Consider the following 15,368-nt stretch of genomic DNA (forward strand, 5'->3'; position numbering starts at 1 on the left):
GAAAATCCCTGTCTGAAAGAGGCTTTCCCCCTCACCAACTGTCTTTAAGGCTTCAAGGAATTTCCTCATCTCTCCCATCCTTGTCTAAAAGGTAAATGCCCTGGGCCAGAGCTGCCCTTGCTGGGTGGCCATGCAGTGCTCAGCACAGTGGAGCTGCCTTCAGATGGGGCTTCTCAGGCACAAAGTGCTCCCTTAAGTAAATGCTCAGTTGTTCCCTGCCTGTGCAGGGTGTGGCTTGAGCTTCCCCATCTCAGTGGTAATATGAGATGCAGACTCACGGAGAGCATCACTACTGAGTCACTGCTGGGAGCTTTTGCATATTTCTATGGAAGATGGGATGAACCATTCAGGACTGTCTCCCGCTGGGCTCCAGTGCCTCTGGTAGCACCCTGCGGGTGCACGGTGCCAGCTGGCCCTGTGCCACCAGCCTTACTGCAATGGGCAGCTCTGGTGACATGGAGAGCAATTTTCTGTGGCCAGCCACAGCATCAGCTTCTGCAGAGCAAGAAATTTCGGCAGTAAAATCAAAGAAAGAGATCTTCCCTTCTAGAAGGCTGCACATCAGCATTTTTTTGCTTTCCTTCACTGAAGTCATGCTTCATTTGACACTTTTGACCATGCTACAAATCACCAGCGCCTCACACGCCAGGAGGAGGCTTCCCACAGAGAGGTGTGCTCCATGTGTTTGCTGATGCCTCCTTGGGTATGGTGCGTGGTACTGTGAGCAAGGGCATGCATCCAGGGCAGAGCTTTGATTTGCTTCTATTTACGTTCATTAATACATCATTTTCTAAAGTTTGGTGCATGTAGTTGTTGCTTCCTCATTGTAATTACAGTGCAAATACTATAGATAGGACAAATGCAATAAAAATTGAATATTCTTAAAAATCAGGAAATACCTCTGGAGAGAGGTTTTTGGTCAGTTGGTTGGTGGATGCAGATTTGTGGCTATGGATGAGAGCTTTCCTAGGGCACTGTCTTAGCTGAATAGTTTACACTTGCTCCTCAGTATATTAAGGCCATCCATTCTTGCCTGCCAGACAGCCATAAGCAGGAACTTAGCATATATTTTATCTATGAAAAATCCACAAAAATACACTACAAAACCCCAAGGGAATCAGGGGCTTCAGGGTGGATCCTGTCCCACATGTGAGGGTCTTTCTGTCCCCTGGGCTTATTGCACTGGTGGAGGGAAGAGTAATCCATGGGCCTTTCTTTCTTGTAATTAATACTTTTCTCTAGGTAATTAAGAAGTCTCAAACCTCAAGTGCAAGGAGGAAAACAGGCAAAGAGCCCTGCTCGATCCACTCCTGTGTGCCCTGCCAAACACAGCTCTGCGGGCAGCAGGTGGTGGTAATTCCTGGGGAAAATGGCATCAGGGCAACCTGGTGGGTGAAATGATTCTGGACAGGGTCATCCCCGCACCAAGGCTAAAATAAAGGACTTTGCCCCCAGCAACGAGCCCCACTCCATCAGGAGCTCCAGGGAGAGCTGCCAGTTGCTGTTGCAATCCCCTCTCTTGCCCAGCCCTCCAGAAACCCCTCCGGCTCCCATGTCCGTGATGGGTTACTGCAGCACCCAGCTCTGTAACAGCAAGCAGCAGGAAAGGGCAACTCCACATACAGTGGGCTGCTCTGGCTCCCCCAGAATCAATGGTAACGTTTCCACTGACCTGAAGCAGATCTGAGTTACAATGACAAGCCACTGACACCAGGGTCAAGGCTGGCATCAGCAAAGCTGTGGGCTAATGTTGGCACTAATAAGCAACAGCAAGGAAGTTTGGTACCCACCACCAAATGCTCCCCAGCCATGCTTCTGCCTCTTTGCACATGAACATTTGACCCTGAACCTTCAACATCACAGATTTCAAAAACTAGAAGCCAGATGTGATTAAATCCTTCCCTGCAGAGAGCAGTTAGAGACAGTAAATAAGCCACTGAGCTAGTGTGGGAGCAGCATTGCCCAGCAGGGATTTCCCCCATGGAGGAGGTGGGCACGCAGAACCTGGCCCATGGGCTCCAGGCACAGTGCCGGGGGCTCACACGTGGAGGTGACACAGGGCAAAGCCTCGCTCCCCGCTTCCTTCTGCCTGCGAGACGGAAGGGTGGTGCTGAGCGAAAACGAAGGCAATGAGAGCCGTGATGAGCAGAAGTGAGAGTGGGAGTGTGGAGGGGCTCTGAGTGATAAAAATCCCTTAGCAAATAAGGGGGCTTGTAAATTAGTCCTACTTAATAAATATACGTGACTAAATTAACTTTGCCTGCTGCTTAAATCTGTTTAGTATTTCTCTGTTGCACCATCAAGCAAACTGGCAAAGCAGCTTTCCTCTCAAGCACATAATATGGCACTATCTATAATGGGCAACATTTTGTTATGCTTTTATCTTGCTGAGGAACAACACTTCGCAGGAGAGCAAAGCAATTTCCAGCAGCTCTGCCTCCCACCAGCCCCCCACCCAGGGAAAGCATTGCAGCCCAATTTGGCACCAGGGACAACATGCCTGATGTGCTGCACAAGCTGTACCTGCTGAAGCAGGGACTGTCGGACCATCCTCCACTCCTCAGGGCCTCCCTTCCCATTTCTGTTCCTGGAGTCCTGCTCATACCCCCAGGGAGCTGAAAAACAAAGTTACTGCAGCGACTAAGCTCCTTCCAGCCGTGATGGCAGGTCCCCACTGCTCACCGTACGCGGGCTGCCCCAGGTCTCACCTCTGCCACATGCTTCTTTAGGTTTAACTCCCTACATGTGGTTTTCCCATGACCCTCCTTGCTGGTCCTGCAGGCTGGAAACCACCCAGAGCTCTTCTTCCCTGAGTCTCCCACTCAGGTGTCACGTCTGCCACAGGTTCCTGGTTTAGTTTCTCACATGAAAATCTGGGCTCTGGGTTAAGTGGCATAATGGCAAACAGCCAGCTTTCAACATCCCTTGTCTCCTTAAAACAGATTCTTCACTGAACTATGTATGATACATATCTATATTTGATGACATCAACTCTCATTACTCTTGTGTTAACACCTTTCCATGAGCGTTGATGTCTCAGTGATATTCAAGTATATCAGCCTTCAGCATACACACGTTATAATATCAGTACAACTTCACCTCTAAAATAACTATAATGGGTATCAAAGTGACTTTTTCCTTCCTATATTTTAAAAAACCCTTCTGAAACTAATGAGATGACACTTCACAGCACAGTGTTTATTACCCTCCTTTCTAAGTAACAAGCCTCAGTATCGGTATGACATAAGCTAGTTTTTCAGCTACTGCCTGACCCTCACGTCCTCGCCGGTGCTTTGAAAGGTGTTCACCTGACTGTCGTGGTTTAGCCCCAGTCAACAACTAAGCACCACACAGCCACTCGCTCACTCCCCCCACCCCTGTGGGATGGGGGAGAGAATTTGAAGTGCAAAAGGAAGAAAACTTGTGGGTTGAGAAAAGCACAGTTTAATAATTAAAATAAAACAATAATAATAATATAAAGAAAAGGAAAATAACGAGAGAGAGGTGAAACCTCAGGAGGATGGAAAAAAGCCAAACAAGTGCTGTAACTGCTCACCACCCACCAACCAACGCCACCGGTCCCTGAGCCACGAGTGCTGCTTCCCCTGACGAACTCCCCCCAGTTAATATACTGGGCATGACATCATAAGATATGGAATAGCCCTTTGGTCAGTTTGGATCAGCTCTCTTGGCTGTGCCCCCTCCCTTCCCAGCTTCTTGCGCACCCGGCAGAGCATGAGAGGCTGGAAAATGACTAGTACAAGCACTGCCCAGCAACAACTAAAATATCAGTGTGTTACCAATATTATTCTCATACTAAGTCCAAAACGCAGCTCTATACCAGCTCAGTGAAGAAAATTCACTCTATCCCAGCTAAAACCGTGACACTTCCAAACCCAAATTCTTCTGTTACTAATTTCTATATGACTATTAAAGGAAAAAAACATGTCTGAGGGCCCTGAGGCTGAGGAGATGGACGGCATGTTGGGCATGATCCATTGCCTCCTAGGGCAGATGTCCAAATGAGGGCAGGAGAACTCACCCCTAGATGCAGGCAGGCAACAGGGTCTCTGCTGCCTATGGATCCTTGTCACTGAAACCACTGAAACTGGTGTGATACCCATGAAAGAACTTCATAAAAATCTCATCCTTAGTCTCTTCTGCAAAATGGAAATGGGAGCACATTTCTGCTTCATGAAGAGATTATGAAGGCTGCAGCTCTGGAGGCAGAGTGGCAGTACCTCACACTGATTATTATCCTTTCAAGCAGATGTAATTACACTTATCAAGGCTTGTCTGACCCTGAATTTTACAATCTAGAAGTGCATAGTTCCCAGGATTAGTCTTTAGTGGTCAAAATTTAGTGGGAGCTGAAGGAGACTCTAGAGGAGACAGGAAGAACCAATTTGGGAACAGTTTTTTGTAGCAAATATTATTTCTGAGGCTGAGAAGGGGTGTTTCAGGAGCTGCTTCATATACGGCCCAGCTGCCCTGGCTGGGAGCTGGAGAGTGCCTGTCCGAAGGGTGGTACTTAGTCCTCTTAGCCTGTCTCTCTGGTCTCATCTGCTCCGAAGCCCCATCTGAACCTGGAGGGCCCATCGCGAAAGTAAAGCCAGTCCCATGCTGATCTCCAGCACTTCACCATTTCAGCCTCCTCTCCCCATGACCCAGTCTTCTCTGAAGACCTCCCTTGGAAGGCAAGGAGAGGAACTGGACATTGCTCAGGGGGGATCTAAATGCCACTGGACATTAAAAAAAAGATCTTAAGGATTAATGCACAAAAGATTACTCTTCCCAAGGAAAAACAAGATGTGCTTGTTGGAAGGCAACATGCTGCTGGCATGGTTTGCCGGCTGAAGGGGCTCCTCTGTTCTCCTCCCTGTTATTTTAACCCCTGGTTCCAGATAATCTTGGCTACTTAATGGGCACGTGGAAATATTTTGTCTTTCCCTAAAAGAACACAGATCATTTTCTACAGAAACCTCAGGACAAAGCCTCCTAGTTGCTGTAGAGGCAGAAAGGTTCTTGGATTAATCATCAGACAGCAGGGAATTAAGAAACCTGGGGAGATGAATGCACAAGGGTTTTGTAAGAGAGATGCTTAAAAAAAATAATCCAGACCCACTTTGTTTCAAGTACCTCAGAAGCTGAGAGAATTTGGTGCATGTGGCTGCAGCTGTCACTTCACTTCTATAATTTAATATCATTGAGGTGCATTATGTCAAATAATTACCTTAATGAAGACTGTAATGGGAGAAGGGAGGAAAATAATAGAGATACTTTGAGGAAACAAAGCTGCAAAGTTGCTTTGTTTTTAACCTGGCACTGATTTAACTCCCCCTCCTTTGGCTGTTGCCCTTAGAGAGGTGTCTGATCTGCCTCTCTTTCAAAAATAATGTTTCAGATGCTCCACCAGTGATGGATTTTTGCATCTTGGATACAATACCATAGTTTCTGAGTTTGAAACAACCCAACACATAAAACCAGCTCTCGGTTCAGGCAAGTCCAGCCCTCCAAGTCCTGCTACTTCCCTGTTCCCTGCAGAGCACTCATTCAAATGTCAAGTTTATGTATTCATCATCGAGTCCAGCTGTTAACCCAACACTGCCAAGTCCATCTCTAAACCATGACCCTAAGTGCCACATCTACGTGTCTCTTAAATACCTCCGGGGATGGTGTCTCAACCACGTCCCTGGGCAGCCTGTTCCAAGGCCCGATAGCCCTTTCAGTGAAGAAATTTTTCCTAACATCCAATCTAAACCTCCCCTGGTGCAACCTGAGGCTTTTTCTTCTCGTCCCATCACTTGCAACTTGGAAACAGAGACTGACACCCAAATTGGCCTTTATTGGCAGGTCTCATCCTCTTTTGAGTTCCTTAAGCTATTTTATTTATACTTTATTTTGAAGAGCCATTGCGAATTGATTTCATAAAGTCCTCATGAGGTGATTTCCACCACCACCCATGCCCAGGATGTGCATCTTATGGTCATATTGGTCTTGAATTTTTTTCACTGAAATGACACTTTCTTACATGAATAATCTTCTAAAAGCTAATATTTATCCAGTCTACCCAGGTTTCTGTGCATGAAACCTGAAAGAAAAACTCCCTGAAAATTAAATTAATCAACTCAAATGAGTTTTCTTTCTTGCTGCCTGATGGTATAACTTGAGAAAGAAAGGAAGTGTGTACTTCCCGCATGGATGTGATGGGGGAAGTAAAAGAGGTCTTCCCCCACCACGACACCCACATGTTTCCCACTTAATTTTGCCTAATACTGCAGATATCCTCCAAGTCATATGAGCTATCTCCCACCATTCCCGGAACAGCCGACTCCAGACCTTCTAGAGAAAAAAAAAAAAGAAGTAAATTTAGCCTGTTTTTCTCAAATTAATGCAAAATGTGACATTTCACCTTGGTGGGGTGGGGAGGGTTGTATTGGCAAATATTTTCCCCCAGACTCCAAACACTTCTCTGAATCTGGAAGGTTAAAGAGGATCCCATTGCAGAAGCCTGTGCCCAGCCACTGCCACAGGTCTCAGGCATCCCCTGCATTTCCAAAAGTACCCTTAGTTTCTCACGCAGTTTTTTTCCTCTTTGTGCTTCCTGGACAGCTTCTTGTAGAGGTAATGTGCTCGCTTCTCCTCCCAGGTCTCAAAGAAGGAGCCTGCAATTTTTCTGCACAGGCGGTGTGCATAGGTTTCCAGGAATACGGTGGCATAGAGGATGCAGAAGAGCAGCCCCACGACAAGCATCACAGAGGGGTTGGGAGGCGTGGGGGGACTGATCCTACAGTGGGCAGAGCTGAAGATCAGAGAATGGTTGTAGTTTTTTTCAAAGTCCAGAAGTGTTAATTCTTTGTAAAGAAGGAGTCTCAAAAGAGAGGGCAGGATCCCTATTTTAGCCTGAAATTAAGAGAGTTGAGAGTTAAGAGTTAAACGGGGTATGAACAAAACAAAATGAATTGGCTACTACATAACAATCAGCATGGGGGCTGTAATCACCGTTACCGCGTGTTTGGGTGCGTTAAGAGAAGGACGTTGAAGTGCATGCACACGTCAGGCTGAGTGAGAGTAACAGCATGATGTGTAGGCACCAAGTACTTGGCATGGTGAGACCCAGGCTTATCTGTGATCTTCATCTGCTGTTACAGAGATCCTAACAGGTATTCACTGTGTGAGACTTACAATAAAAACATAATAGACAGCAGTATTAGTGGCTGCATATTTGAATATCAGAGGTTTTTTCTGAGCCCTGATCATTTTACTGTAAATTCATCATAAGCAGGTATCTGTGCTAAGGAACCCCAGGGCTGAGGAGGGAGGCAGGCTGCATGGTAGAAGAGGAAAGGTAAAAAACTAAACCAGAACTAGTCCAGATAAAAGATATTAAAATCGATAGACACTGGGGAGGCTTGTGAAAAGAATTGTATGGGAGGACAACAAAGCCAGTGAGCGGGGCTTTCTCCTTAAAGAACAGCCCAGGCAATAAGATGAGGAGACATCCTGACAGCCGAGACATGTATTCATCTGCTTCCCCCTTCCTTCTGTGCTTGCACCCACTCTGTGGCAGGGGGACAGTGCCGCAGGGACACTTGTTCCTCCACCCTGCCTAGGGAAGGGACCTGGAGGTACGGGGACATCCCACTGCCACATGCTAGCAGTGTCTTTGAAGCATGAGGCACCATTTACTCCTCTCCTCACTCCCAAGGGGCCGTACTTTGGAGTGGGCATACGCTGCTATTTGATGCACTGGAAGGAACAACTGAGGCTGTGTCTCTACCTCCTTCCCCTCAAGCCTGTTAGGTTTCTTGTCCAGCTGGCTGTTGGGGAGGGAAGTAAGGATCATGTAAATAAGGCTACAAAAATTTTAAATCCCACCACCACCTCCTGTGATGTGATACCTAGCAGGGTTCCCACGCAGGGAAGGAGAGGGGACTCCAACACTTACTTTGTATTTGATGCTGAGAGTGACGGGCACCGCAGAGAACTGAGCCGCCTTTCTCACCACGGTGTCTGCCACCCTGAATGCAAAGTGGTCCATTGCCACGACCACCAGCATCAGCATCAGGGCCACAGTGAGAAGCATGGCTTGAACGAGGCACAGCATAACTTCTTCCCGGGACAACTTCAAGCCTGATGGTCGAATAAGGCTTTTGGATGAGCCCACCAGCAGATGAGCTGATCTTTTCTCCACAGCTAAACGCTCCAGCTTCTTCGTGATGTAAAAATTGTCAAAGCGAAGGTTGGTGAGATAATTTTTCAAATACCAGGTGGACTCAAAACAGAGATAGAGCGTGGAGAAGCCGGCAACCAGCCTGTTGCCTACTCGTACAGAGTCTTTGACCAGTATCTCAACAGCCAAAAAGTCCCTCCCAATTTTCTCACCAGCAAGGTGCATTTGTTGGTAAATCAAGCTGCTGTTGTTAAGCAAAGAAAACTGAAAATGTCCATTCATAGGCCTATAAATATTAATGGAATTAACTGTTTCCTGGATTGCATCCCCAAACTGCCAGGAAGCTGTCTCTAGCAGAGCAGTTGAGTTCAGAAGACTCTCAGAGGAATTCTTGCAGATGCACTTTATAATTTGCAGTATGGTTTTAATGTTGCTTATGATGTTGGGTGTTATGTTAACCACTACTATCATGATGCAGGTTGACAAGAGAAGCTTCCGGCCTTGTTTGGTACCTAACGTAGGCATGATCATACTGAAGACACAACGGGCAGGATGCACCAAGAAAAGGGTCAGGAGAAGGAGCAGACTGAAGGAGACTGCCATTGCAATGCAGAGGTGCTGGGAGTACTCCAGGGAAGCAAACATCCAGTTGTAAAAGAGGCCTCCTATCACCACTGTAGTGCATGAACACTGCAGAAGCAAGGTCCACAGCTCTCTGACATTTGCTGGGACAGGCTTGGAGTAAACAGACCACTGGTCTGCCATGGTCCTGCGCACCTTTGGGAACAGAAAGTCTTCACAGTAGACACGGGCTCTCATCCTGTACAAAGAGCAAGTAGCGGGTGTTAACAGAGGAAGTACAGAAACATGCTAATTAGGGGGCTTTCTCGAGATGATCATTCATGGGTCTTCATAATGTCCTTCTCCGAGTGCCTCCACCCTCCTCCACTTCTCTTCTAACCTGAGTAGCTAGGACTGAGATCGCCCCTGGAAGCAGGCAGGACACAGAACATCAAGGCAGTTCTTGAAAGATCAAATACCAAGTACAGTGTGACTGCTTCTCCTCTAATGCAAGGGCTGGAAAGCATTGTATTATTCTATAAAAATTGTAATATATTCATTCAGAGGGGTCAACTCCTTAGCAGCGGCTAGGAGTGGCTTTAGTTGTTATTTAGAGGATGCTGCAGGGAGAAAGAGGAGGCTCCTGGCTGCTGTGGAAATTGTTAGAACAGCTGTATAATTACAGAGGTGTTCAATGAATAAGAGGCAGTTGAGTGGGAGTTTCTGATCTCCCTGCCTGATAGGAGGACACTAAACAAAAATCTGCAGGTTTAAGAGTGACAAATAAAGAACTGATCAGAGAAAAGAGTTTCACACTGAAGTTCCAGTACCAGAGGAAATCTCCAAGGATAAGAATTTGGCGACTGCAGACAAAATGAAATGTCCCATAAAGCTATTTAAAAGTCTAATGAAAACAAATGTTTGGGAAGGAATATAATTTCTCAGGCCTCACATCTGGAGTGACTCTCCAGAGACTAGAAAACCTGGTAGGGAGAAAGCATTTCCCCAGGACTAAACCCAGCCAGACGATTCCCATCTCCCCCCCGCCTGACAGCAGCCTCAGTTACCCTTTGAGGAAGAATTTTGACTAGCAAAGGACATTCTTCAGTGGAAAAAGACCATTCAACAGCTATCAAGACAGAGGGAAGGAGAGGGATTAAAGCAGACACTACTTACCCAGTGGCGGAGAGGTGCCCCAGTCTTGCTTGAAAACTCTTCATGCTCCAGTGCCTTATTGCTCTCAGAGAGGATCCTGGATGCAGCTGCCTGTGAGACACAGGATAGGAAACCAAGGCAGCTAGCACCGGAGAGCCAGGATTCAAAAAAAACCAATTAAAAAAGACATTTTAGGGCAATTCCAATCAACAACACTGGCAGTTCCTGAAGTGAGTGGCAAACCTGGTGTGTGAATCCCGGGGGATAACCCCACTACAGGGCAGAGACAGGATGCACAGCACTGCTTGGGCTTTACACTTCTGATCTTACTGTTGTTGCACAGAAGGCTTAGTTTCATGACACATCACTGAAAAAAATGAGTCAGTGACATATGGACTGACAAAGATGGAACAAGCATCACATGGGACATGGGGTGTCACCGAACCTTGCGGGGAAACCAGCTGTCTCATCCCAGCTGATTTCTCCCACTGTCCACCAGCGAGCAGCAAGGTTAGGACTTCTGTCAGAGAGAACAGGGGCTTTTCCTCTTTCAGACATCGGTCATGGCACGAAGGGCATGGTAGGATCCAACAATCCACGGGCTGATGATTTTTCATCTTTACTGGCAGGCTGCTGCTCCCTGCTGAAACCGTGAGCTCATGTGCAGGGTACGCAAACCACCTAAAGGCTTCTCTCACAGTCCTAGCAGAGTAAGATGAAGCTTCAAGTTGAACCTGTCCCAATTCCCTATAGCAAGCAAATCCACTGCAAAGAAAGCCCTGCCGCAGGCAGGATTCCCAAAGTGCTGAGAAGCTCCCCAATGTGCAAGCCAGGATGTGGGGTCCGCATGGGACCAGCTCGCCTGATCGCTGGGATGTGCAGGGCACAGAGCTCCAGCCACCAAACCCACCCACTGGTAGAAGAGGACTAGCCCATGGTGTTTGCTCTTCAGTTATGTTTCCAAAGAAGAAGGTCCCCCCTCCTCTGATCAGCTGGCACACAAGAGAAGTGTACCACCACTGCCTACCCCCTTGCACTAAGCCTGTGGGTTACGAGAGCCTTCCCTGGGTCCCAAAAAAACCTGCCCCTTTGCTAAGACGCTTTCACACTAAGCCACCGCTTGTGGGCAAAGGCAAAACAGCTCACCCAGCTGCCACTGAGCACACCCCTTACGGGGAACCGCTGTCCCGTGCCAAGGCAAGCTGATCCAGGACTTCCCACCGGGTGGGAACAGCTAGGCCCCTGGGATGTTCTCATGCTCCCCTGGGCGGGAGAGGGCAAAGGGTTGGAGGTCAGTCCTGTCCTGGCCTCCCCCAGGGACGGGGCACATGGGCCTCTGCTCTCCAGCGAGCGGTGGGAGAGCAGCACCTTCCCCAGGGGATATGGCCAGACCCCATGGCTGCAGCAGTCATTGGAGGATGAGCGATCATGAGCACGAGCGGGCAGAGCAAACCTCTCACTGCTTCTTCAGCCCTTCCTGCAGGTACCAGACCAGGCCCTTTCTGCCCTTTCTGCTCCACTCAACAGCTCTGTTTTATTGCTAGAGTTTTTCTTTTTCCCACATGACTGATAGAGCAAAGGTTTCCTCCTGGTGCTCTGGAGCACAGACACCGGATGAGAAACTCTGACTGCCTCCAGCTGGGAAGAGGCACCAGCCAGGCAGATATGAAATAAAGTGCCATTTGTTTGGAGCATCCATAGCAATTGCTTGCACAGGCCATGGATTAGGCCTTGAATTCAATCTGCAGACTATAAAGGACCACCCCAAAAGGGCCACAGCTGTATTCTGCAAAACTCACCAAGTTCTCCTTAGTCTCTATTCTGAGATTAAACTTCTTTCTCACCATATTTCTGAGCTAACTGATTTCATCAGCCCCTAGGACCCCATCCAGGCTAAGCAGATAGCTTTTTGGGTCGCAAAAAATTATTAGCAATAAAGAACTAAAAAACCCTCAAGTCCACAACATAGTGATGAGTGTTTTCTGAGCCTGTTGTATCACATGGCAAAGGGGAGCTGAAGTCGGGGGCAGAGCTGTGCTTGACCGGTAACTCCAGGCAGCACCAAGAAGTAGTTGTATGCAAAGTCAAACCTATATTGTCTTCCTCTGGCGCAATTCAAAATTGATCTTTGCAGGCTGGACTATCCTAAATCTAGGTTATCTTCTGGTTTACATCCTGAACTGAAACTGATAACCTCTGAATGAGCTAAAACCATCAGTGCCATCAACGTCACCATCTTTCCCCAGAGCACAATGAACAAGCTTGCTTTGCCAAAAAAAAAAATATTGTTAAAAGTGTGTGAGTTTATACAGGTACGCGAAGAACCGCGGGCGAAGGCTGGGAAGCAGGACACGGGTGGGACCACGGGACCATCTCCGCGAAGCAACTGTGACACCTTGCGGTCAGATTCTGCTAAAGTACCTCAAAGGCTGTTCATTTCGGCTCGGAAACTGAAGTCTGTGGGTGGCAGTTTTAAGGAAGACTGAGGAAGTGAAGCAGAAATGGGATGCTTCAAGGTTCCTCTCCCACCCTGCGTCACTGGGGATCTTGTGGCCCAGCTCCCAGGTGGTATAAGGGGGCTTTGCTTTCCTGACAAGCTGCAGTCTCTATAGACCTCAAGCTCTAAAAAATTCTAACATCCCTGATGTAGACTTTTTAGCACTACACTAGGAGAGAAAGAAGAGACCCACCTAGCTTGCTGTAACTCTAGGAAGACAACAGAGGGTTTCATTTGTATCATAGCCAGAAAGCATAGCCTGGCTTTGCTCTGATTAGGGATGGTGACTGATCTTGTACCCACCAGGACAGAGATTTTAAATCCCTTTCTGCTTTGCAGACTGCAGTGCTCACAGAGTGGGTCTCAGGGGAGTCACAACAAGAACCTCTTGCCAAGACACCTGCACGTTCAACCTGTAGTGACAGGGTAACCCCACAGGGGTGACACGGATGGGAGGGGGTGCAATGTAAAGGAGCAGCTGTATCACAGGTAGAGTGTGGGGTACATGAACTATACAGCTTAAGAAAATGACTGGGTAAAGAAGATGGAGGGATAAAAATAGGATGATTTAAGGCTGAAGATACTTCCCCACGATAATATCATCAGCACCTGTTGATCATGTTATTCTGCCATTCAAGAAATCGGGGGTGTGGGAAAGATTAGCCCATTAGTGTGATTTGTTGCTTGTTAAAATCACATGCAAATGAACAACTTACAGTGATACAGAGCCAGGTCGTGTCGTCTTAGGTTTCTACTATAGAAATATAGAAAAATCCTGGCAATATCCTTTCAGTGACTGATGAGCAATAACCATGACAAGGGAACCAAGGCTATGTAACCTGCAATAGCTGAATTTCCCCTATCATGCCAGGCTTTCATTTGTTTCTGGAAGCTTTCCTTTTCTCTACTGAACATCCAGCATCACTGGTGGAAATCAGCTGAGCATAGCCCCAGAACCACTCACTGCTGTAAAGACCCATAAAGCAGCTCTTCTGTTTGAACAGTGTGTAAAGAAACTTGAATGCTTCTGGGATAAGATACTACAAAATGCTTTCCTATTGTAAATAAACCAGAGTAATTCTCCTCCAAGTGTCTCAGGAGAACATGTGGATGTTGGGCCAGGATTGGATGGAGAACATCAAAGGAGTAAAGCAGAGATATTCTGGATGTTGAATTTCAATGCGTGAATGGCATTTCCTGTTAATTAAAATTCACAAGCAGACTGCTGATGTGAATGGCTTTTGTGATGGTTGTTGGATTTTTACATTCCTAGAGAAACGGTGCATAGGTGGGCAAAGTTCCTTTAAAAAGGTTAGTACAGCATTTAAAATGCCTTTTCCTGGAAATTTTCATATCTTTCCTCACATCACAGACCCTTAAAGAATAATGGAGTTGAGTTACCCTTAAAAGCTGCTTTTGGCAAATTTTAGTACTGGAGGCAGCAAATGGAATCAGAAATTATTCACCCTTGAACCCCAGATATACTAAATCTTAATATCTCTGTTTAAAAAAAAATATTAAATCAAGCATGCCAGACAACTGCTGCTCTCACAGGTGCCTGGATATGAAAAAGCAGAATTAGGTAATGCCGTCATCCACATGCCTTAAACCAGATCCTCTGGGGAGCCCTGGAAAATGCAGAGGCTGCTGATAGAGCTGGCAGAAGCCAGGTCTTCGACTAAAGTAGAGGTTTAGGATCCAGGTGGTCATCACACCTTTGCCACATCTGCCAAGACCCCATTGTGTGACCTTGGGCAAGTCACTGGTCCCCTCTCTGCCTCAGCTTCCCATGTCGGCACAGAGATAATAAACCTTCCCTGGCTGCATTTGTGAAATACCTCTGATCTCTGAACAGCTAGTGCCACAGACATGCCTGGGTGCTGGGAGTGGCTTCTGGAGACTTCCACACAAACTTTGTGGCCTCAGTTCTGCTTTCATGCCCAAGCAAAACCATCCTCCTGGATTGAACTAGGATGCACCAAGCCAGAGCTGAGACCGTAAGTAAATCTGTGACCCCTACATCTGCAATGGAGCTGGACTGGATGTTACCCTTTGAGCCTCAAAATTGGATGATCCAAAGGCCCTTGCTGCCTGTCCTCCAGGCTGCAGGGACAGAGGCAGCTCTGTTCCAGTGACCGACTCTGCCTCACTGCAGCAGCAGCTCTAGCCGCAGCAGGTCAGTGGCACAGGAGGGCTCCTTCCTGCAGCACCAGGCATGCGGGGCACAGCCCATTCTCTGGTCCCAGGACGGCCGTGCTGCACTGTTCCTGGGACAGCCAGCTGCGAAAGGAAGCTGCAGGGAGCAATCTTCCCTTCACCATTCAGCCCATCGTCACTAAGCCATGACGAGGAACATCCGTGCAGAACGACGGTGCCCAAAGCCAGCGCACCACCAGCACGGAGCTGCCGCGAGGAAGCGGGACAGTGATACAGGGTACCCCCAGCAACGGCAGCTGCCGGGGCTGCACTTCTTTTGCACAGCAGCCCTGAGATGCTGCACTAGGAGCCTTCCCAGTCTTGCTCCTCTGCTTAACAGGGTTCCATTTTGGCTGAGACCGGGAGGGAGACCTCACTGCTCTCCTGCTCCTCCTGAGGAACCACTGGTCAAATCAGGGGGTGAAGCTAGGGGAGGGGAAGGCTGGGGCTTTGCTTGTCTCCTCTCAATTTACAGAGCAAACAGGACGATGTGACGTGCTAACAAATGTGCTTTATTGTACATTTTCCACAGTCATTAAGGATTTTGTTCAACTTAAGGATTTTGTTGAACCTTAAGGATTTTTTTGAACTTGACTGATCAAAGTTCCATATTTAATTGGTTTTGGCGGTTTCGGTTCAACCCCCTCAAGTCCCCACCTACCATGTGACCCCAGAGTAATTCCCCGCAGCAGCAGCTGGGGCTGGTGAGCATCGCCCTACTCTCCCACCTCGCCCTGGGGTTGATCAGCAGCACAGGAGCAGGGGGGGTGCACTGGATTCCCTACC

General features: G+C 47.7%; 1 protein-coding gene across 2 annotated transcripts; it reads right to left on the bottom strand.

Moving 5' to 3' along the window:
• Window positions 1-3,016: 3,016 nt before the first annotated feature.
• Window positions 3,017-10,735, bottom strand: OCSTAMP (osteoclast stimulatory transmembrane protein). Of its 2 annotated transcripts, none has more exons than XM_075108836.1 (4): window positions 10,133-10,735; window positions 9,911-10,000; window positions 7,949-8,993; window positions 3,017-6,903 (listed from the first exon to the last, which is right to left on the bottom strand). In XM_075108836.1, the coding sequence occupies exons 2-4, from the start codon at window positions 9,952-9,954 to the stop codon at window positions 6,568-6,570; spliced, it is 1,425 nt and encodes a 474-aa protein (XP_074964937.1). In that variant the 5' UTR covers window positions 9,955-10,000; window positions 10,133-10,735; the 3' UTR covers window positions 3,017-6,567. The 2 variants fall into 2 exon arrangements, with proteins under 2 accessions (XP_074964937.1, XP_074964936.1); XM_075108835.1 differs by having other exon boundaries at window positions 9,911-10,031.
• Between the last annotated feature and the right edge of the window lie 4,633 nt (window positions 10,736-15,368).

Source organism: Phalacrocorax aristotelis, chromosome 13 (assembly GCF_949628215.1).
Source record: "Phalacrocorax aristotelis chromosome 13, bGulAri2.1, whole genome shotgun sequence".
Taxonomy (NCBI): Eukaryota; Metazoa; Chordata; class Aves; order Suliformes; family Phalacrocoracidae; genus Phalacrocorax; species Phalacrocorax aristotelis.